Source organism: Eretmochelys imbricata, chromosome 22 (assembly GCF_965152235.1).
Source record: "Eretmochelys imbricata isolate rEreImb1 chromosome 22, rEreImb1.hap1, whole genome shotgun sequence".
In the NCBI taxonomy this organism is placed as follows: domain Eukaryota; kingdom Metazoa; phylum Chordata; order Testudines; family Cheloniidae; genus Eretmochelys; species Eretmochelys imbricata.
This window is the reverse complement of record NC_135593.1, coordinates 15,392,969-15,417,359: the sequence shown is the minus strand read 5'-3', so window position 1 is coordinate 15,417,359 and position 24,391 is coordinate 15,392,969. Positions and strand designations below refer to the sequence as shown.

The following is a 24,391-nucleotide window of genomic DNA, read 5'->3' as shown; positions in this document are numbered from 1 at the left end:
TCATAAAGATGCAAGTCGAGGGGTTCTCTTCAATCCTATCAGCTTTATGCCAGGAAAGTGGGAAATCATCAGCTCCTTGACAGTTTCGTAGACGTTTGGCTGCTGGAGGCTTGGAAGCCTGTCCAGAGTTTGAGCAAACAGCCTCCAAGGACAGAACAGCTGTTTGTTCCTACCTGGAAGGTGTTATGTTAAAAGTCTGGCTCCTATTCATTGCTTGGAAAGACCCATGATCTTGCTGCCTTCTCCCCATACAGATACTCAGTTGCCTCACCGTTCCTTTCTCAGGGAAGTCCTTTCACAGAAGCATCACTTAAAGGCATTGCTCAGATTGGGTTGCAGGGACGGAGGCATGCTGGTTTTTACTGGCTTTATAATGATAATGTCTCAAGAAGCTGCAGGTGGGCACGGTTGTTTTCAGACCCTACCCTGCTTTGCTGAGCGCCGGTCATTCTAAATGTAACATTTCGGCAGTGGATGTTGAGTTGGTCTGATGGCTTGTGGTTCCTGGAGATCTGAAGAGTCGTCCCCGTGTTGTTCATGATCTCCATTCAAGCCCCATGCTCTGTCAGCCAAAAGGCCTCTGGGACTCTGTCCAGGGAATGTGCCTTTGTCTGATAAGGCACAGGAAAGTGTAAGAGGGAGCTGCTTTGCTTATTGGAAGGCAGCCCTGCCAGATCTTTCATAGGCTGATAATTTTGGAAAACAGAAACCATTGCATCATTCCAGCTCAGGACCAGGCTGCATTGCGCTGTTGGGAGGAATGTAACAAAACTTCTCTGAGCCCATGGAGTTGGCTTTGGCTCACTAGCCGCCCCTGAGTTTATCAGCGATAAGGACTGTGTTGTTTGGTTTTAAATTCCATCAGAGGGCAAAAAGCATAAATGCTGTACATGTTCTGATTCCAGGCTCTGCTCTAAGCAGGCAGAAAAAGAACCCATGTTGCTGGGGGACGGGGAGACACAGCTGCCTCAGTTTGTGTCACTATCCCCAGCTTTCACAGTGATGTTCTGGAGGGATGAATTGCAAGCTCTGTGGGGCAGGGACTCTGTGTTCTGTGGTTGTGCACAGTGGGGGTCCTGGGCCAGGTTTCTATAGAGTTAAAAGGTTTTAGAGTAACAGCCGTGTTAGTCTGTATTCGCAAAAAGAAAAGGAGTACTTGTGGCACCTTAGAGACTAACCAATTTATTTGAGCATAAGCTTTCGTGAGCTACAGCTCACTTCGTCGGATGCATCCACATGCAATGGACCAGTAGATTTGAGAATCCGGTGTTTGATGCAGGATGCGAAATGGAGCCACCTTTGATGTAGAGTCCAAGACTGCATCTAGTGTCCCCATGAGGGACATTATGTCCCTCATGGGGACACTAGATGCAGTCTTGGACTCTACATCAAAGGTGGCTCCATTTCGCATCCTGCATCAAACACCGGATTCTCAAATCTACTGGTCCATTGCATGTGGATGCATCCGACGAAGTGAGCTGTAGCTCACGAAAGCTTATGCTCAAATAAATTGGTTAGTCTCTAAGGTGCCACAAGTACTCCTTTTCTTTTTATAGAGTTAAAGGTGACAGGCATAAAAGTCAGACAAATAAGGTGAGAATGCATGCCCTGTGCGTGTCACCCTTGCTATAGAACAACTAGCGACTGCCGGGGTGATATTGAGACATCATTTTCTAAGGCATTCTGAATGCATTCCTGGGGAATCGTACTGTGCTAAGGGGCAGATCTGGCCAGCTGAAACTTGGCTTCCACGCAGCACTATTTCCTAATGCTTATGTGGGCAGAGCTCACTGAAGTCAATAGGAGGCTTTCCACTGGCTTCAGCAGGCATCAGGCCAGGCCCTTTCTGCATCCTACCTTAGGGTTACTTTTAAGGGTTCCTGGTGGGGAGGCAGAATTTATGGCTCATAAGAAGAGTGAAAAAGAAGAATATTTTACTATTATTACAGTAATGTATAGAGGCCCTATGGTGCTAAGCACTGTACAAACACTGTGCAAACACTTGTCTTCTCTTCGAAAAAGGGTGGATTTTTTTTACCAGATGTTAAAATTCTAGTGTGAACAAGGTGATTTGTAGTTTTTACACACTAATATGTTGATGTGATCATGAAGCTCCCTCCTAGTGTTTCACGAGGCTCACTAATGTGTGAAAATGACAGCTGCTTGTCTACTTTTTAGTGGGGACACCCATAGTTTGAGAGAGTTCCTGCTCCGAAGAGCTCACTTTCTAAATGGAAAAGGCAGACAAATGATGGGGAGGGGGAAGAGTGGTACAGAGAGGGGATGTAACTTGACCAAGGTCAGACAGCAGGTCAGTGGCAGAGCCAGGACTAGACCCCCAAGTCTTATGACTCCCAGTCTGGTGTTCTAACCACCAGACCCTGGCACTTCAAGTTACATTAAGTCCAATACCTGGCTAGGTTGCCTATGATGATGCAAGTGTCATCTTGTGTTGTAGCATTTACTTTTGTATGAAAGCTGTCTTGGAAAAATGTTCTCAGATCCAGAGAACTAGGACAGACAGCATGTACACAAAAAAGGAACAAATATTTATCTAAATTCCTGCCATAGGCTTTTTCCCCTCAAAAACCTTCTGTTAGAACTATATATACACATTTGAGAAGTTACCAGGTACGAGCTGACATCATTAGTGTGATTTTGCTTGAATTTTCCAGTTCTTGCCTTATGTTAATGAGGAGCAGCAAAGACTGGATCTTTTTATATTCACTCCACAGGTCCCATCCTACCAGAGATGAAAACTCTCCAATCTAAAGATGTGGCAATCGCTCTTGAAAGAGTTCCAATCCAGAGTCTGTGTTTTTCCTGAGGACAGTGGGTGAAATCCTGGCCCCACTGAAGTCAGATGGAGTTTTGTCAATGACTTCTGTGGAGCCAGAATTTCCTCTCAGAGGATATGGGTTTTTGTTCTGAAATCTAAGGAACTTTCTTTAAGCTTCTTTGGCCATTCGACTCGTCTACGAATTCCTAATATATAGTAACCGACTTCTGTTGTTACCAGGAAGATGGTATTGGCATAAGGCATTGAAAGGGGAATATGACAAACCTGTTCGTTTGTAGTGGTTGCTTATACTATATTTGTTCGATATTTTTTTTTTTTTTTTACTGTGAGGATGTCAGACAGAGTCTAAGCACTGGCGAATTCTGTGTTGTTCAAGCAGAATATGTTTCATGGACTTATGACAGCAACATTTCTTGTAAACATTTTAGAAGGGAATTTTCTGCGACTGGGAAACTATGCTTTCTCACACTTTCGAGTGGAGAGGGCAGCAAGTCCATCCAGAGCTACAAGATGGTTTGGAAATGTGTCTTAGAATGAAGGTGTGTCCACCCTTGAGCTGGGAGTGAGCCTCCCTGGCTAGGTAGACAGATTTGCACTAGCAGAGCTTGAGCTAGTGCACTAAAAATAGAATTGTCGATATTGCGGCTTGGGCTGAGCTCAGGCTCTGAAGCCTGGGGGCTGGGTTGGCTTGAAAGCCCTGGCTTCTGTGCAAGCTAGAATATCCACACTAGCATGCTAGCTTGAGCCCTGCAAGCAGGAGCCTGTCTACTTGGCCTTGGAGACTTGCAGACCCTGAGGGACTTGAGTTCATTCTATTTGACTTAATCTTCTCTTTGATAAGAGATGGCTTGATCACAGTCTAGAAGCACCTGCAGAGGAAGATGATTTCTGATACTAGAGGGCTGTTAAATCTAGCAGACAAAGACACAACAGGAGCCAACAGCTGGAAGTTAACATTTTGCAAATTGTTTTCAGTTTGAATTTTTCTATGTTTAACTGGGAGGGTAATTAGCCATTGGAGCAGCTTCCCAAGGAGTGGTGCATTCCCCATCACTAGGAGTCTTTAAGTCAAGTTGGATGTCTTTCTGAAAGATACGCTGCCGTTCGGTCAATACGCTGCCGATTGGGCCAGATGGTAGAATTGCTGGGTGACATTCTCTAGTCTGTCTTGTGCAGCAGGTTGGACAACATGATCACAATGACCTCCTCTGGCCTTCATAACGATTAAGTTCAATCATTGTGTTTGAGAGAAGGGGTGGTTGTGATTTCTTTTTTTTTGCATCTTTTTTCTCCATTAGAGCTTCAGTTAAATCAACAAAAAGAACAGGAGTACTTGTGGCACCTTAGAAACTAACACATTTATTTGAGCATAAGCTTTCGTGGGCTACAGCTCACTTCATCAGGTGCATAGAATGGAACATATAGTAAGAAGATATATGTATATACAGAGAACATGAAAAAGTGGAAGTTGAAAGGTGGAAGTTAAATCAACCTCAGTGATAACTGTCCTGGTTTTAATCCTAGAAGCAAACATTCTCCAGGGCCAAGACTTTGTCTCTCTCTGTCTCTCCTCTCCCCATGCGGCTTTATTGTGCCTCTTGTACGTTGAACTAAGTTATGAAGCTGGTTCAGGTGTTCTCCTCCCAGGGATGGAATTATAATGGCAGATGTGCAGCGAAGGGAATGAACTTCTTTACTGCACAGAACAGATGATGCCAGGGTGGTGTCGGGCAGAGTCTGGCATGTTGAGATAGCAGGTGAAACCGTTAATATCCAGCTACAATGAGTCCATGTTGGAATTATTGCCTATTGTAAGTCTGTTGGTCCTTGCTCTGCTTGCATCATGCTGGGGTCATAATGTTCCCTGAAAACCTTCAAGTGATACCACAAAGATGAGTTGCTGTGGCAGAATGGAGCCAGTTCTGTCTGCTGTCTCAGCGCACCTGGGCGCTCTGGCAAGAGAGCTGTGCTCTGTACTGGAGCATGAGACCAGGAGTGAGCCGATACCATTGTAGTAAAATGAGTCCATCTCACGGCCTTGGTGGCTGTGCTAGGTATTAACCAGGGAGTGCGAGCAGGATGCCACACAGGAAGGGGCTTGGACAAAGCTCTAAAATTGGAAGAGTGTGTTTCTTGTGACAATAGCTGTCTTGTAGCCCTCCCTGCTGCTAGTCTCTGCTAGGGCTGGCGACAGCAGGAAGCTCCTGTCATCAGTGATATATTGGGCCCCATCGAACTCCAAGGACTTGCATGGGCTGCATGGACCTACCTTCTTGCTTTTACACAGCATTACTGTCTGCGTGGTCCTGACTGAACAGAGAATGGCTGCTCTGGAGTGTCTTCCTTTCCTCATTCAGTCCATGGAGACTTCACACAACGAGCTGTACGAATGTCGCCAAAGTGTACAAGGGAGGCAGACCCAGCTGTGTGTCAGACAGAGGTATCCATCCAGAATGGTGCTGCACGCTGTGTATCGGGTCTGGTCCATTAGTCATTCCTGCTCCACGTTGGCTTGACAGAGTTGTGATTAAGCCAGAACTGTGACTGGGCTTTCAATCCACTGGCTCTGTCACTGGCCAGGAGCTGGTCTGTTCCCACGCTTCCTGCGATGCCAGCGGGAGGCCCTTTATAGCAAGGGGTGGGACCTACTGCTCTTCAGTCTATTCCCCAGGTACTTCTATGTCCCGCATGGCCATAGTATCTGAGCATGTATTTATCCTCATCACACCCATGTGTGGAAGGGCAGTGCTATTATTCCTCACTGTACAGTGGGAAACTGAGGCACAGAGAGGTTGAGTGACTTGCTCAAGGTCACGCAGTGGGAAAGCAAAGAATTCAACCTGGGTCTCCTCAGTCCCTGGCCAGCATCCTAACCACTGGACCATTCTTCCTCCCCATCAATTTATTTATTCTGAGATTTCTCCAGGTGGGGAGCACTTGTATGTCAGGCAGCTTTATTTTCCCTTCCACAGAGGCTTGACAAACAATTGCTGGTGATGCTAGAACACAGATTGCTTCTTCCTCTCACCTTAAATCAGCATCTCCCTTTGGGCAGGGTGAGGGCATTTGTGTCCCGTTCCATAGGGAAGCCCTGGGAAATGTGTTGCTGTGCTGGATTAAGCTAGGCTGGGGCAGTGGGGAATGTGTGGCTGTCTGCTAAGCATCATCTACCGTGTAACTTGTCCCATCTCTTTGAGGGAGGTTCGGAAAAACCTGCTTCCTGGAGGTAGGCTAATTAGTTGTGACTTAATCCTTATGTTCACTCTTTAGTTAGAAACCATGAGTTCATTCTCAGGTCAGTTTTTTAAACCTCATGGAGATGGTTTTGTTACCAAAAAAACCTGATTTTACTTTATGTATTTTTGTACTGTATGGTTTTTATTTTGCTGGGGGCTTTTCTTCCCTTTGCTGCAGAGTCTGTGGTGATGTCTCTGAAATCCATCTGCTAAAGCAAATTCCTCCCAATAAGCACTTTAGCCGCACCTGCCGTGTGGCTGAGACCTAATTTGGAAAAAAAGTGAGAGAGGCACCATTGAAAGCAAAATAAATTCAGCAGCCACTCCTGGCTCCAAACCCACTGGGTATTTGAATTGAATTGAATGTTGGCAGCTTCAGGTCAGATGTGACTGGCGTTGGCTGCCTCTACTCTTGAGAAATGTTTGGACCGTTTTTCTGTGTGTTTAGAGACAAGCTTGTGTTGGTTCTCTGGATGTGTTAATCCCTGGGGTGCTCTGTACATACACTGGCATCCTGGGAAATGCCATTGTTTTGATGTTAAGATAAGGTAAACACTAAGAACTTGGCTGAATTCAGGCACAATAGAGGATTGTCAAAGTTAAGCTGAACCCAGCAAAACCCAGATCTTGTGGGTTTGGATAGTTACTGGGAGCCTTTGAGACTCCCATTTAAACAATGTGTGAGCCTGGCAGGAGCGATGCCAATTGCAGAGTTTGACAGTTATGCAGTGAATGGTCGGCACAGCCTTGCCAAAGTCTAACCTCTGGAGGAGTGCCCTGGGAACTGGCCACTCTGCACAGAAAAGGTGATTATGACATAATGAAAGCTGAACAACTTCTTGTTTAAGTTGTGATTTGCTTTTCCTGCACAGCTGGTGTGTATTGGGTAGTTTCGATGCTTAGATCATTTCTGCCTCACTAAAGGACACGTTGCAGCAAGGATCCCATAGCAAAAGCTTGCATTTGATTTAGACGAGCGGTTCTCAAATTGTGGGTCGGGACCCCAAATTTTAATGGGGTCGCTAGAGCTGGGGTTAGACTTTCTGGGGCACAGGACTGAAGCCCAAGCCCCACTGCCTGGTACCGAAGCGGAAGCCCGACGGCTTCAGCCTGGGTGGCGGGGCAGAGGTTACAGGCCCCAAGCCTAGAGCTGAAGCCCTTGGCCTTCGGATCTGGACCCTCCTGCTGGGGGACTCAGGCTTTGGCCCCCCCACCTGGGGCAGTGGGACTCAGAGGACTGGGGATAGTTTAGGCTTCGATCCCCCTCCTGGGGTCATGTAATAATTTTTGTTGTCAGAAGGGGGTCATGGTGCAATGAAGTTTGAGAACCCCTGGTTTAGACTATTGCATTAGCCTGCAGAAACTGGTTGCACTTTGCTTTAATACTGTCATCTGGAATATTTGGAAGGCCAACACACCTGGTCCTATCAGTAGTATAACACGGCAGCTATCCATTTTCCTATGTGGATACTTAAAGGGCTCTAACAACCCATTCATTATATAAGCTCCTGTTGGTTAAATTAGTTCTGTGCCTGACTAATCATCCCTGGAATCTCTGGTGCTGACTGAGCATTGATTGCTCTGGGCTGGGCTGCATTGTAGCCCCTACCCCAGAATTATCTGCCAGTTTCCAGTGGGAGCTGAGTACTAGACAGGGTCCTGCTGAGGGAAGCAAGCAGGGAGAGGCTCGGGGGTGGAGTTCCAATGCCATGGGCTAGGGAGCTGCAAGGGGGGCCAGGGACTGGAGCTAAGGGCTAATCTCATCACGGTGCCATATGGCCAAGTGCCTCCATGTTGTCTGAGCACTTGTGCAAGTGGAGGTGGGAGCTTGGCCTGGGGAGGCATCTTCAGGCCTGGGAGTTTAGCAGGTGAAACAATGCTATAGATGTGTGTGCATGCAGGAGGTGCAAAGTAGTGCTGCCCATGGGCCAGAGAGCAGATGTGGCTAGCCAACCTCCCTTGGGCTTGCCTGCCTGAGGACAGCAGGAGACACTGAGAAGGTGCTTTGTGGACCAGAGGATTTGATAACTTGCTAATAGGCCGCATGGGGGCCCCGTGGGTGCCCTCAGTGTGTCGCTGGGCGGATGCGTTGGCCAGGAGGTAAGGGCTGGACCTTTTGGCAGGGGGGAGTCGGGTTTGTCTGGATCTGTAACTCATGCGTGCTGCATGAATTCGGATCATTGTGGGGAAGGGTGATTCAGTGCTGCTTAGGGAAATGTCCTGCCCCGTCCCATGCGGGAAGGCAGCCTGCCTCCTCCACACAGGCCATTCTCTTGAGCTAGGCAGCGGCCCCTGGTGTGTGGAGGGGGCACATCAGAGCAAACCCAGCACATGGCCATGCTTAAAATTCCAACATGAGACTCAGCAATAACTCTGAGCAGAGCTGCTGCATTGCTATTTCGTATTTATCACACCTGACAGAACATAGAAACGCAGTCCCTGCCTCCAGAAGCTTCCAGGGTGTTGTAACACTTGGCTCCCTTTTGCCTCATTCCCAAAAACCAGAAATCCAGTGTTCTAGTACCGTCAGCCCGAAGCCACCAGCATAGAGTGGAAGTCGTGGATTTTTTGCAGATGATTTGGTTTCAGGGGTGAGGATCCTGCCAGCAAGGGATGGATGGATTGGAAGGAAAGCCACTAAATATAGTAGAATAACTGGGTAGGGTGACATGAGTACATGGTTCTCTTTACGCTTTTATGATCCAATAGGAGTGAGCCATTCAGACAGCCTTCAGAGACGACAGGAGGGGGCTCTGACTTGTAATCTTGCTGGGAACAATGTGCAATACAAAGAGCACTATAAAAATGTCTCCAGGCATCGATGTTCATTTTTTTCCCCCACCCTCTGATTTTTTCCATTCTTATTTTTAGACAATTTATAGTTAACTCTGCAGGAGCAAAAATCAGTTTAATGGTTTCCAAGAAATTGTATAAGAATCGGCCCTTTTAAAGGCTGCTGTCCCTGGGGATGAGCTCCCAGGGGCTTCGGGGAAGGTCTGTCAGTCACACCTGTGGCCTTACATGCTTATTTCCAGCAGTTCAAAATGAGTACGTGTGGTGTATTTTCGCATGATTAAAAGAAAGTCTCAAACTCATGCTTCGATACTGACGTTTTACCCTCCATAAGCCGAAAGCTTGGCCTTTTCAACCCACGTTTGTTATTTTTGGAGGGGGGGGGTGTTTTGCTCAAAATCGTGACAATAAAACAAATAGGAAGGGCGTCACCATGGCTCCGAAGTGGTGCTCAGAACTTGAGAAATGCTCACATAAGAGGCAAACTGATCTCTTCTGGTTTAGAAGCCTGTTGCGTGTGTTCTTCTGCTGGTGTTTTTAGAAAGCTACCGTTTGCCCAAATTCCTGTCACCGCTATACAAACGGCTGCTTAAAGCAGCGAATGGAACAAAAAAAGGTTTTGATTCAGTCATCCTTTTGGTGCAGGGAGCATCCAGCCTGTCGTCATTCCTCCACAGTTTGCAAATTTTATACATGGGTCAGTTTCCCAGGGGAATGTCTGCTAAGTGATGGTGCTGAATCAGACTGCTGGCTGCTAATCAAAAATGTGATTCTATTAAATACATGTTACTAAAACAAGGTGAAGAGCTTTGGCTGCTGGGATGTTCTTGGAGGCAGAGGATGAAAAGTGCTTGGGTTAGACCAGTAATGTAAATAGTCAAAGTGACGTGATTCTGAAGAGACCTCAGGGTCTTTGTTTGTTTAAGAGAAGTTTGTCATAATATTGACTATTTAGCAACCTGAGGCATTAGGAAAAAATTGTTCTGCCCACTGGATCCCTTGGCTCACTTTGTTTACTTGCCCTTGCTAATTAGAGGTTTGTTGGGAAAACTGTAATTGAGTCCTTGAATCTTGCTTGCGTGCTTGGTGTTCCCCCTCTCAGACACAGTTCTAAGCAGAAAAGGGCAAAAACCTCCTGTCCCTTTGAGTCTCCTTAGGATCTCTCTAACTTCAGCTCCTTCAAGGTATAATCAGAGCCTTAGGTGAGCCACCTTTTAACACAGGAAGTGACTCTGGGACCATCTCCTGTCACATGAGCATGGCCCACCTGATAGGAGACTGCTGAAGCTGGGTAGCTCTCTAGCCATCCTCTTGCTGCACAGGAATGAATTAAACAGACCTTGTCCCTCCCTCCAGGAGAAGGTCAGCATAATTATCCCTATTTTACAGCAAACTGAGGCCCAGAGAGGGGAAGTGTCTGAGCCATGTTCGTACAGTGAGTCGTTGGGCAGAGCTTGGAATAGAACCCAGGAGTCCTGACTCCCACTCCTCTCCCAGAGCTGGTGATAGCAGAGGTAGGCTGAACGTCAGGAATCCTGAGTTCTAACTCTTTTGTGAGCTAATAGAGGGAAGCGTGGGCTAGTGGTGAGAGTAGGGGACTGGGACCCAGGACTCCCGGGTTCTAAAGGAATGTTTCTAAGCAGGCAGTACCCTTTCCCCAGAGGCTTGCAAGGCATTGACTGTGTCTCTGCAGCCACACATGGAGACCCCCTGCTGAGCCTGCGGGTCCTGGAAGTGGGGGCTCCCGCCCATGCTCTCTAGAGTGTCTGTGGTGGGGAGTCCTGGGCAGGGCAGTCAGGTGGGGTAACAGGGAGCCTGCTTGTTGAATTGCAGAGTAACTGTCTGTGATTTTTATCAAAACACTGTTCCCTTGACAATGGCTGCTGTCAGCCTTTTACTTGCAAGGAGCCAGCAGCTGTGTGGTCCCCCTCAGTACTGGGGCCAGAGCTGGGGAAAGTGAGAGCAATACAAACAGCCCAGTTTATCAGACCCTGCTGGGGCTGGGTGAGGTTCTGCCCACTCTTTGATGGAAGGGCACAAAAAAGCAGGAGGAGCCCGGTGGGTGTTACCAGAGCACAGCGGGGGCAATGCAGGAGGCTGTTCTCTGCCTGCTGGCCTTAAGACTTCCCTCTGAACAGTCCCCTTCCCTTGTGCAGCTCTAGGGATAGGTGGCCCCCTCTTCTTTTAGCCCCATCCCCCTGGTTAGAAGGACAGTTTGTCTGATTCCCACCCAAAGTCCCTGGGACTGGGGGTTTGAACCCTAAGATGGGTCAAATCTTTGCAGGAGATAGATTAAGTCCCCTGCGGTTATTGGCCTTACGTCTGTCCGAGGAGACCTTATAAACAAACGGAGGGTCTGTCTGCTCTGTGCCCCAAGATTCCAGATCACCGTCCTTTGGCTGTGGGACTGGGGTGTATCCGGGGTCCTGGTGGAAAAGCACAGAGTGGAGCCTGGCTTTATGTGAGAGGGATGATTGTGTGGGTGCATTGAGGCTGAAAGGAGTGTGGGGGAGAGTCAGGGCTGACAGTCACCAGGGTACAATTTACTGTTGCACGTTCAGTTTGTCCCAGAAGGGTTTGCTGCAGGCGTGTTTTTATAAACCTCAAAAGAAATAGGTGCCCTGGATTGTTTCCTCTGATGCTTAAAGGCCAGTGACACCCTAATCTTCTCAGCATTACCCGAGGGCCAGGAGCGTGCAGTGTCGTTTGTATGGCTCTCTGGCTTGGCAGCTTCTGCAGCCTCTGGGGTTGGGGGCGCACGTCCTGGATGCCCACTGGTGGGTTGGTGAGACAGGCAGCTGTGCTGCTTGTTGAGCCTCTCGTGTACGGAAGTGATCTCTGGGCCCTAGCACGACTGCCCCAAGCCTCGGGAAGCCCCAGCAGCTATCCCACCTGGCCCGGGGGGCAGCTCCTGTCTCCTCCTCCAGATGGAAGCTGTTCAGGGAGGGGGAAAGGGTTAAAACCTTAACGTTCTTCCCTCCTTTCTGTGCTAAATTACCTTAAACTTTCTGCAAGTGGCGACTGCTTAGCCAGATGTGTTGACATGGTAACAGGCAGCTCCAGGGAAACGCTCATCAAGTCAGGAGCCAGAGGCTGCGGTGCAATCATGACAAGGCACCTTGAGCAGGCAGAGAGGCTGCCGCTGCCCTGTACCCTAGCCTAGATCACATTGGGGCAGGGCTTTGATTAGCGAGAATAATTCATACATCTCTCTAATGACCTCTAACACAGCTGCAGTGACGTGCATGGCGCAGATGGAGCCGGGCCCTTAATTTGCTGCATTAATAATGTCGTCCTGTTCCTGCCTCAAGGAAATATTCCCAAGGAGCAGGGCTAAAGTCACATTCCCTGATTGGTCCCTTTGGAGTGAAGAGGGCAAGGCCCTAGCTTAATGGCCAGTGTATCACATCAATGTGCAACGACCATGAAGCCAAATGCTGTGGGTGTTTGAGACTTTGGTCCAGGCAGTGAGGATGGATCTGCATGAATACTCCAGCCTTATTCCAAAGAGTCAGGGAAGGTCCTGGGGGCATGCAGGGACCAGCCCACTAATACAATTGAGCTGTAGGCTTGAACAGCAGCATGGTCTAGTGGATAGGGCACTGGGAGCCCCTCAATTCTATTCCCACCTCTTAAGCAAGTCATGTCCCCTCTCTCTCCCTCTGTTTACCCTCCCACTCTGTTTTGTCCATCTAAACTTGAAGATCTGCAGGGCAGGGACTGTCTCCCAGGTAATACATACAGTAATAATAAGCCCTGAGCCGTGGCAGAGGGATGCATGACATGTTTCCTCCCCAGACTCTGCAACTTTGTTCTTGAAATAGCTAAGGTGGCAAAATTCTCCAGTTTAAAGAGTCCTGTGGCACCTTATAGACTGACAGACGTATTGGAGCATAAGCTTTGGTGGGATGCATGAACAAAGTTATTTGCAGGAAAGTGCCTGCTTGTATTTGACTAGCATTGTGCGTCTGTCCCTAATAAGCCAATGTAGTGCTAACAGGTTGTCAGTAGGCAGGATTGAACCTGGGACTCTGAAGCTTAGTTTATGAGGTTCTTGCTGCATGAGCTGAAAGCCATGGCTCTTAGCCCAGGCTGTAGCAGACTCCTTCATCTCTAGTTGGGCTAGGTGCCACTAAAGGGGGGTCAAAGTGCCGCACGAAGCAGCAGTGAACTCCTTCTAAGCACTGCATAGATCTTTAACTGGTTAATTTAAGCACCCCAGTGCCAATAGGGTGGCATTATCATGCCTCTCGTACTGCAGCTGTGGCCATGTCAGTTCAGTCCTCTGGAAGAGTTGCTATGGGCAATGGGATTTGAGTTCGAGAGTGCCTGGCTCCTAGGCCCCTGCTCAGTCCTTTGGACCATACCCCTACAGTACCCTATAGCCCCTGGGATCCCTATTACAGACAAATACTGGGTCTATCAGTACCATGCCCTAAGGAATCCAGGAAAGGATTTGTGCTGTGCCAGCCTCACAACCCTGTCTGTTCAGCACCACTTACTTCATGGCGTACAGCCCATCGTTCCACCTAACACAGCAGTGGGAAAATAAGATTGGTCAGGCAGACACAGCCAGTCACCGGGACAAGAACAGGCTGTCCTAGAACCAAGAAAGCAGCTGCTCAATTAGCCCTGCCAAGGATGAATCATCTCTCTCTGCTGCAGGGTTCGGATACTGCTCGGTCGTTTTGCTCTATGGGCAGCAGCACCCTGGGGTGCATGGTGGGTGGGGTATGGCTGCTGTTTTTCCCATGCTGCCCTAGGCCACCGTTCTCCCCACCCTCAGTTGCAGAGAAAGCCACACCATTTTATTGGAGTTTTGCCATTTCCAAAGCATATTTTCCATATAAGCAGGCACCTGGGCTTCCCAGAAGTCTTTGCTGCAAGATGTGTTCAGCTGGGCGCCGTTGAAAGGGTAATACAGGCTCAGGTGGTTTTAATGTACGGTATTATTTACCCTATTGATGTCAATGGTAGCCCATTCTTAGCTTTCCTTCTCCGTGGCAGCCTCTAGGATACAAGCAGTGAAACACTTACTAGCTACCTAAATGGGACTAACCTTTTCAGAGCTCAGCATATAATTCTCAGAGAAGTAAATGTCCATTTTTGATTATTTTGGGAACAAACCTCCCATTAGTCTTTCACAATGTGCCTCATTTTGCTCCTTCTCCACAAACCAACACCACATGGATTCTTATCACAATGTGCCTCATTTTGCTCCTTCTCCACAAAGCAACACCACATGGATTCTTATCAAAACACTGTCATCTTTATTTGCCATTAAATCAATTCAACAGGGACTGTTAACATAAAACCATATTACGACACTTTCTTTACACAAAATTAACCACTATATTTAAATATCTTTCTACCAAAACAATTTAATGGGGTAAATAAGAAATCTTTGTAACACTGAGTGACAGCAATGCAGGAGACACATTCTTCACGTTAGGGGTAGTGTATTGACTCGTCTTGCTCAAGACGCACAGAAAACGCAAGAATTGGGAGACACCCACATTTCAAAATAAAGATAAGATCTGCTACAGGAATTGCTGGCTTTCCTGAATAGTTTTCCACAGAGCAAACTCCTCCCAGAACTAAGGAAACTGTCTGTACCCTATATGGGGCAATTGCAGACAAGGCTCCAATTGGGCCTGCTGGACAGCCTTCCATGTTCTTTGAGGGCAGGGAGGGGGGTGTCCAACTCTAGCTGTTTTGCTTAGAAAAAAGCCTTTGAAGATGTGAACCGAGCGTTTCCAGGCAGACTGAAGCAATAGCTCTCAGGAGGGAGGGCTGCCCTGCTCATCTTGGTAGCGTTAACGCTGAAGGTGTCGCCATTGTCAACTTTTGCTGCTTGCCAAAGCCTGGGAGCACGGCAGAGCGAGGCCCACGTTGTGCAGATCTGCACAATGGCCTGTGAGTGGCCCCCTCGTGTTGGTGCAGTGAGTGTGTGGTGCATGGGCAGTACTGCCAGGTTTCTCTCTTCGCGCTCTGACCTTTGGGAACAGAAGGCCCGAGGGGAGGAGCAGAGCCAATCCCACAGCGTCCAATGGACATCCCCCCTTCAGCCAGCTGCAGCATGCTCTTGGGGGTGGGTGCCAAAACTGCTGTCTGCCAGGCACCAGTTTTTGCTACTTCTCCCTTTGCTGGATGCCATCTGCAACCATCACTGCTTTGGTTACACTTGGTTCACGTTTTTCTGCACAACCATGAGGGCTAGAAACACAGGTATATTTAAGGAGAGTTTGGATTCTGTCATTTCATGACAGGGAGGAGCCCCGGGCACGAGCCTATGCCTTAATCCTGCCCTGCCCAAGGACGTATCTGAACACCTTTGAGTGGGAGCGAAGCCTGATGAACCTGGCAGGGCATGCATGATCATATTCTGCCCCTCTGCATAGTCTACTGAGTGGTATGTCTAAAAGCAGAGCTTGGGCAAGTATCACTACTCTGTCTCCCCACCAGCTTGAGCCCTGACTGTAGCCAGAACAGGTACAGGTGAACTGTCTTCCCCTCTCCCTGTGCCCTGAGATTTGGGGGTTCACCAGCTTGTCTGCTCTTTCTTTTACAAATGGCCCTACATAAAGTACATGGAGGCACTCCGCAGAACCATGCAGTTCTAATTTCATCCAGCAGCACCACTATAACAGCTGAGGGGCAAAGAGGATACGGATTAAAGTTTTTGGAACACTCTTGTGCCACCTTGTTCATCTGGGGTTTTGGCTTGAAGGTGTTGGTGTTCTTTGACTGAAACATGATGGAAGGGCGGCACACTGCCTCGGTTTGGGCTAACGTGCTCAGCAAGGACTGAAGTTACTATTGAATAGCAGCTGCTGGAGCATCACAGTTTTAGCTTTCCTCTGCAGCCCAAGCCTGTGCTATGCCATGTGACTCTGATCTGCGAAGCACTCAGCTTCCCCTGGGCGCACAGAGGGACAGGCTTTGCCAGAAAGTTTTTGCAAAGCTGTAACTGAGTGGGTTTTTATTTCCCCCTTTGCAAAAATGCAAGGAGTTTGCCCTTTGGGGCTGTTTAAGTCACTAGTTAATCTCTGAGGGCTCTTTGCCTTGTGACTTTCCCACTGGTGAGTCATTCAGTTCTGTCTTCCCCATGACTTTCTTTCTACTCACACCCGAACCACGACCACTTGTCTGTTCCCTTCCCTCCCCCCACTTTGCGGTATTCCTGATAAGCTTGGAAAAACACTTCCCCCAGAGCCTTTATCTTGAATAGCTTCAGGATTCAAATGCCTTGGGAACTGTCTAGTCACAGGGACAATTGGTGGTTTTGAGGAGGTGAAGAGCAGGGACTGAATGGAGGCTGAGAGTCAGTTTGACTTTGGGTTTTTTTAATCTAGTTTGACCAACTACTTGGTCTCACCCTATCAGCAAAAGTGACACGCTCCCCTCTGCAGCCCATGCACACAGGGTGGTGATAGTCATGTGTTAAACTGCATGGTTTGTGCACCTGCACCAGCAGCATGCTGCTCAGTTAGCCACGGGCTAGGGGCTTAATGAAAAAGCAAGTGCCACAGGCCTGAGGCCCAGGATGGGAACTACTTTGCTCTACAGCAGTGACAGGTTTAAAGTCTACGCCCTGACCTAAAGCCAGCACTTTATACCACTGAAAGGGGAGAGCTTGGCCTGCTATCTAATGGGGCTCACAGCCCTTGCGTCTAGCCCTGGAAGGATCTGAGACTGATGTAAAAGTTGTCTGGAAAAGCTACAGTAGGCTATTTGTTGAAGTGTTGTTGTGACTTAGTTATCATGATGCAAATCAGAGGCCCAAGGCACCTGCTCTAGAGGTGGAGAGAGGAGCTCTTCCTGTATGGTATATTGGCACATATGATGGCCTGGGGTGGCAGAAAGGTCTTGATGGTTTTGAGGTAGTCTCACATGACTTAGTCACTCTTGCTGCCTTCATCCCAGCTTCATTAAGCCTTCATACACCACCTCATGCAGGGCATACTGTGTATAGCTGTGAATGTAAGAGGGCCAGGGGAATGGGGCTTCAGAATGTAGCCACCCCCGCCACACACCAGTGAGCCAGGTGGTGAAAGCATCACCCACGTTTTTTTAGGATGAATATTTACAAACTAGGTACTGTGAAAAGTAAATGTGAGAATGTCTGTGGTAAAGTATGTCTTGTCGAAGGAACTAGGCTGTCCATAAAACTGTTCATTTTCCTGTAGCCCGATTTGCTCTGAGCTCTTTGCTATTGTTGCCTGAGTGGAAGTGTTAGCCAAACGGCACCTCCCATCCTGCATTTAACCAGATTTTGGTGCTTTCGCATTGGGTGAGGTGTTGGGTGTGAAAGACACTGAAGCATGAACTGGTTTTGGGGATGCAGCTGTCAGGTCTGTACTGCCAGTGTATCAAGGGCTACATTGTGTGGGGTAAATATTTACCAAAAACCAGGCATCGCTCCTGTCACTGTTCTAAACGCTGCCTTGTAATTTCTATCAGTAGGAATGCAACAAGGTTATCTGGCAGCTAGATGTAGTGATTATAAACCCAAACTGCTAACTTCACATTCCAGGGTGCACCCATGCTTGCTGTGGAACTCACTCACAGTTCTTCGTGATCACACCACAAGCAAGAGAATCAGGGCCCTGTTACACCTGTGCACCAGCCCATGCCCCAACACAGGTGCAGCGATTCAGCCCTTAGAGGAGCAGTCCGTTCTGAGCGTGGCAGGGTGGAGGGGCTTTTCCAGTTTAGTTTGTGCTCTCCTAGTAATTCTTCCTCAATGTACCTAGGACTTTTACAAACCTTAGATAGATTTAACCCTGTTGGGGCTATTAAAGAGGCTCTTACAAAGTATGATAAGAGAATCTCTGTGGTTGTTGGAGAATTAGAGGCAGATAAAATATATCTTAGCCCAGTAGGTCTCAACCTTTTCTCGGCTATGACCCTCCTCCCAGCCAGCTGGAATCCGGGATAGACTTTTGTTCCATTTAGGACTATAGGAAGGCAGGTTAGTCACAGCTCCCTAGTTGAGAACCCAGGGTTAGAGCCCAGCACAGATACAAAACTTGTATCTACAGCTGATTGGCAAACATGGTCCATAGATATCTGCAACCTGTGGTGTCTGTATATTTTCCCCTACTTTAGACTCTTTTTCTATTTATAGCCATTCCTCTGAGTCTTTTACTTTCTATAGAGCTTTCCCTGTTTGAGTATCCAAATTTCCTCTTATAATGGAAGTGGGTTGCTATGAGTCATTTTTATAGGCCCTGCCCCTATCAGGGCGGACACATGGGCCTGCCAGGTGCATCCTATAAAAGCAGCAACATATGACCTCCCTCAGGCCTAAGGAGTTGATTGTAGCCACGCTGGGGAAAAGCTTCTCTTGAGGTTAACCCAAGGGTAAGGTCAGGTTTTAAGAAAAACTCCCTAGATTTAGTATACTAAGTTCTCCTGTCACACACAAGATTAGAGCAAAAGGTTCAGGGAAAATACCTGGAAGGATCCAAACAAAACTCCATATTTATTTCTCAGTGTCTTTCCTTTGCTTTTAGAAAGAAAAAGAATGGCTGTCCCAGCCCCAGTATCCAACTTCAGGTAAATTAAACTTATTTTGTGAGAAGGAAGAACAATGAGAGCATGGATTTAAATTTAATACACAACTTTAGATGGAACTGCTGGATGCTGCCTCTGGTTCTGCAGACAGAGCCCAGAAATTGTATCTGACTGGCTCCTTTTGCCATTAGCCCTTAACTTGTGGATTTTGGTTGTATTTCCTCTTAATGACTGTAAGTGACTATGGTGCTGGTGAAAGGTGTGGGATGAATACCCCTACAGGGTGCAGTTCTCTACTCAACCCCCAGAACAGGTACAGTCAGGGCACCTGAAACTCCCTCCTACAAGGGGGGGAAATTGTCCTTTGCACCCTAACTCTTCCAAATGGGATTGAGAAATGCAGACTCACTGTAATTCCCCAAATAACTGCTAGCAACTGTGGGTTACAGCTGAGCTAGTCTGGATTTGACAAGTCTATGCATGCTTTTGTACTGATTTAACTATATTTGTTTAGAACAGTTAAATCCGCAGCCTCTGTTATCCTGATAAGGGTGTTATTTGTATAATTTACTCCTAAAATGCAGCTCATTTCCATAGCTGTATAACCATCTTTTATACCAATTTAATCTCATCCTTGCTAGAAGAATGCATGGATTTAACTATGTTTCTAAATCTATATAGGTAGTAGGTACAGCCTCCCAGAGCCCATTCTTAATCATCCTAAATACTACCTATAATAAATGTTGAGTAGAGCTAGGCCAAATTTTCCAACCAGAAAGCTTTCCTGTAAAAGATGTGGGGGTGAGAGGAGTTTAAGTTTTTCCACAAGAAAGTCATTTGATTAAAGTTGTTATAACTTTGGAGCTTTAGTTCTTCCACTCTCCCCTCCTCTTGTGACCAAATGCAAAAGAATGAATGGAGTTGAATGAGAAAAGTCAAAGCAGAGGGGGAAATAAACCAATGTTCTTAACTTTGGAAGACGGGCAAAGCTAAAGGCTTTCATTTTTCCTTTTGCCACTTCCAATCTGTAGATTCTTCTAAAGTTGAGGAGATTTTAAAGAGTGAAGAAATGAAAATATGCCCCTGGACACTACTCATTTAATTGCGTTCAGTAGAGAAAGGGGGGAAAACAAGTATGAAATCCTGAAAAGTTCACGATTTTGCAAAACAAGTATTGTTCTAGGGTTCTGCAACACAGAAATAACTTATTATTTTGGTGTGAAATTGTTTTTCCTTCTCAAGCCACTTTAATGTTGAATCCTTTTCCTGGTCAAAACCAAATGACTCCTCTTTTACAATGGGTGTGAGAGGGGAATGGTTCAGCAGGTGACCTGAGACAGTTGGATTCTATCAATGTTAATAGCAAACATCTATGGCCACACCCAATCTCTTCTTGTGCTCAACACTGTGTAAGAAAGAGGTTTTTTTAAGCAGGGAAGTATAAGAACTAGCATTATGTAACCTACACTAAAACTGCTGCTTTCAAGTCATATGGATTTGTTGGTCAGTGTTCCCTGAATTGCTTAGGACTTAACTGTGAATAAGGAAAGTGATTCTTCAAAACCAGTTTCTTATAAAAGCATAGGTATCTGTGTAGTTGGTCGGTGATCTAGAGGCATTATGCAAACATTGCCTCTGCTGTGAATGGGTGATATTGAGAGCAGGGCTGTGCTAAATGGGTTGCATGTAATAGAGAAATGGACCTATGGTGTGAGGCTGTTAATACATTTTCTTCCTTCACATTTGTCTTCTGAGATTTTTTCAAGGTGGTACAAAACAACTGTTCAATTATATGAAATAGACAGGCCAGAGAACCCAACACTGGTAATAGGAACATGCTTATTTTTCATTATTTGTATCTTGGTGTCTCAGCTGCAGCCTGCCATTAGAATAACTTAAAGGTAATGCTACCATGGAGCTTGCTAAGCTTACGGTGTAGAACAATTTTCAATTCCATTTTAGTTCACTAAAGATTTAAAAATGAAATGTACATACTCTTTATTTTGTATTAATACACTGTAATTGCTTTACAGAGTCCAGTATACCAGTTGCATGTAATTACTACAGATGAACTTGCCCAACTGGAGCTCACAAAACTAGTGCATTTATCCCAAAGCAAAGACTAAACCCTCTAACTCTTTAAAAAAATACATTAAAGAACGTACCACACACACATATTGCACTTTTCTCCATATGAAATGTTTACCCCATATACATCTCACCAAAGTCTCTTCAGAGGAGCCTGTAATACAAGATACTAAAGGTAATACTGAACTATACAGTAGTATACACAATCCTCTAACGTTAGACACAACAGACTTGAACAAAAGCAACCACTTCAAAGTAGCATGAATACAATGAGTGGTGCCCAGGAAATAGTCTAGTGTGGCATTAGCAATTTTTTATTCTGAAGAAAATGACATGAAATGTTAAACAGGCTGTTAGTTGAGGGAGATCATCTAAGCTACTTCATGTTCATAACATTCAAAACTCTGTAGCTCCCTAGATACCTGCATTCCAAAACTCAGCAGCTTAAACTAGTTGGGACCCTCTGGTAAAGAAATTACTAAAATGAGTCGAGAGAGAGAGCGCGCGCGTACGCGGAATTATTGTTGTGGTTTGATCTCTTGTGCCCCTGAATCCTGATCCATGTCGTCCTACTATGTATGGGGTTGTAGGGTTTGTTGTGGAAATAGTTAAGAAAAGGGGCAGGCCATCTTTTGTAACCCAACTCCTTGTGCAGAACTGGGCCTCTGAATTTGTTGTTCATACTATGGAGACATTTCCATATCCATAGTTTTCTTCTACCTCACGCAGCTCTCTGGGTATTCAGCTTGGCCTCATGTTTGCTTAATATTTCAGGGGGCCTCTTGCTGCATGTGGTCACCTGCTCTGGTGAGATGCTTAGACTCCACTGGGCTGGCCCTTTGTTCCCCTGCAGTGTCGTTGCCAGTTGCTTGTTCTCTACAGGTCACTTAAGACCTAGGGGCTGTTCTTTGAAGATTTTTAATAAAGTTTGTATCGCTGTTTACCCCTTCTTTAGCTTACATGGGATTTCAAATTGCCCACCAGCAATGGCTTTGGAATCACTACGTAGTCAATACCAAGCCTTTATTGAACAAATCTGACTGCACTATAAGTGGATGAGTGACCAATATTACACAATGTGCTGTATAAACACCACAGGTCCGTCAGATTTTAGCATACTAGGAAATAAGGCAATTGCTGGCAGCAGTGCTGAACTTTTTCCTGTTTAAAGCTGATTAATAAACAGTCACTAGATTTTTTTTACCTTTGCCATGTAAATACTGTATTATTGCTCTGTGTGCTGGCTGCTTATTCTCTGAAGGGGAAAAAATGGTGCTGCAGTCTGATCTTTGATAACTCTGTTTATGACATGAAATTAGTTGGTCAGAAAATCCGATTATAAGTTGACTGGGCTTTTCTCAATGTATCAAGAATTCTCTTCTGCTACCACCAATTCAGTTCAATGCTTTGGTGCTTTATACAGTGACTGGAGAACTTGCCCGTGGGTCAGTGTAAAGTGACATACCCGATTTGGTGGGTTTGGGAACTTGCAACAAGACTGGTTTGAGAGCAAAGTCTCAGGCGCAAGGTTGGCGATTGTGTAGTGATGCAGCTATTAGCATATTTAGCCTCTTTCCTCACTTTGAACTTAATGAAAAGGGAAACCTTCCAGACAACTAAAGGTGTTTTTCATAAGCAGTATCTGCTTCTCTGCTGTTCTTTGTGCTTTAAAGAACCTGCATTGTGCTTAGTGTGTTCATCTGCTCACAAAGGGCTAAACTCTCCAACTGTGGGGTACTAGGTTCTCCTTTAATATTGTCTCACAGTATTTCAAACACTGGAGACAACCCAAATTACAGTGATTACCCATGTCCCTTCTATGGATCCAAAGCGCAGCTGCTGTCTGGCATTTTGTGAACTGCAAGGGTTTGGAGACTCAAGTGCTTGCTCAAAGTGAGTATCTGTTGAAACGGTTAATATAGCAACAGTTCTTGACTTTAAATATTGCTGTAATACTTTTAACATTTCACATATAGACGAGCAATCAAAACACTAAGGAAGTTGTATTGTATTCCACATGGTGGAACACATGCTCTGAAGTGACTTTGGCTTTAGCATGGATATAAATGGGGTATTGTCTACTTTCTTCAGGAAAAAAAGCATATAATCTGATAAAGAACCCAAAAAGGCACAGCACTATCACTTCACATGGGGGTTTTTAAGCTCATTTTGTTTTGTCCTTAAGTTCTATAACCTAAATTGTCCAAATATACAAAAAGCTTAATAAACCACCAGCAACGCATACTGTAAATTCAAAATAGTTATTTTTAAAAAGCGACCGAGGACAGATGTATCCTCTCCCATGACCAGAGCTGCTCCACGGCAGAGGCCTCCACAAGAGGCTGTCCGCAAAAAGGGTTGATTTCTAATGCTACCCTGGCTGACCTTTTTGACAATGTCATTTCCTGCAGTTGTAGACCTCCTCTTGGTACTTTCACATCTCTATTAACTGATCCTTTACCCCATTCAGAGGCCTCTAAAAACACTGCAGTGCCTGATGTCAGACTTAGCTATCTTTTGACTACATCAGTGTATCATTTTGTCAAAGTTCCAGAAACTTCCCATGATGGGCAATTAGAAGTTTTTTGTCAAGTTTGGGGAAATGCTGTTGCTAGCAGGAGGACGTGGAGTCTGCTGGAGAAACACCTGGCGTCCTCTGAGACCTACTGTGGACTAATTCAACATCAGTAGCTTAGAACCAACATTTCAATGCCAAAGTGCAACTTTCGTTTAAATCCACCATGCACTAAAGTTTCAAGAGTCCTTGATTTGCCTTCAGGTTACCCAAGTCTGAGTTCCAATGAAAAATATATTGCTTTTATTGCCAAGAAGTACAATGCGTCACTCATTCATTCATTCTCCTTTCTGTTGCAGATCTTCAACAGGTTTCATCTGATACTGGATGGATGCTTGCAGAGTATCCAGTTTTTGGAAGGGCCCCTCTTCTTCCTCTTAAAACTACGTCTGTAATCTCCTTCTCTGCAAACTGGTTTCTTTGTTTGACCAAATTGCACTATCCATCTCCAGCCCCTGCCACTGGGTTTGTGGCACAGTACTGACAGGATGAACCAATGGCGATGTAGCTTTTAGCCATCCCCTGCTAATACCAGTCAGGTGACTTTTACATCTCCCAGTAGGTCAAGGGTCGGAAAATAAGCCATGAATTTTAGGGTTGGAACAAAAATGAAAATTCACATGCTTTTCCTTCACTTCACCTGTTTTCTGTTCTTAAGTTAACACTGCAGGGTGGCTAATTCACCAAGACATAGCCACTATGTTGGGGGTCAACAGTCTCCATCATTTCGCAATCAAAAAGTCCTGGCAACTCTGAAAGGGTTAACGCCTCATAGTTGGACTGAGACTCATGAGATGCTGAGCTCCTCTGGTTGTCTGGTGATGCTACATTGCTTTGCTGGGCTGGGTTCATGGAATACTGGCACTGGTTCGGGTAGTCTGGCTCAGAAGAGGTGACGACTGGCAATTCACAAGTCTGATAGGAATATTGCAAGGGCGGCGGTGGTGGCTGCTGTTGTACATGAATCTGTGATGGCAACCGAGGTGAGCTGTGGATCTGTGATGGCGGCAATGACTCCAGCTGCAGTTTCTGATACTGGCTAAGGAAAGGGTCATATTGCATTTGTTCTGAGGAAGGCTCCATTACAGGGCTCAAGGGCTGTGCCAGGCTGAACTGTGGTGGTGGCTGCTGCTGCTCCTCCTGGCCTGGAAGTGGCAGTTGACTTGACCTTGGGTAGGAGCTTTCGGCTATTTGCATCTGGTTAAAATAAGCCTGCAGCTGGGACTGCTTCTGGAGGAAGAGTCTCTTCTGATGCAGCCTGAATCAAGGACATCAACAGGAATTATTTTCAGTCTTTGAAATATTAATGCTTAGCGTGATTAGCAGACAGATCTCACTAACAGCAATAGCAGAGGAGAGTGGTGAAAAGCACATTGGGTT

General features: G+C 46.3%; 1 protein-coding gene across 3 annotated transcripts in view; it reads right to left on the bottom strand.

Moving 5' to 3' along the window:
- Positions 1 to 20,329: 20,329 nt before the first annotated feature.
- The window catches only part of SIK2 (salt inducible kinase 2), a 118,287-nt gene continuing 114,225 nt past the window's right edge, over positions 20,330 to 24,391 (bottom strand). For all 3 annotated transcript variants that reach the window (XM_077839668.1, XM_077839669.1, XM_077839670.1), the window contains one exon: positions 20,330 to 24,269. In XM_077839668.1, coding sequence (XP_077695794.1) covers positions 23,687 to 24,269 — 583 coding nt within the window. In that variant the 3' untranslated portion in view covers positions 20,330 to 23,686. The remainder of the gene's footprint in view (positions 24,270 to 24,391) is intronic.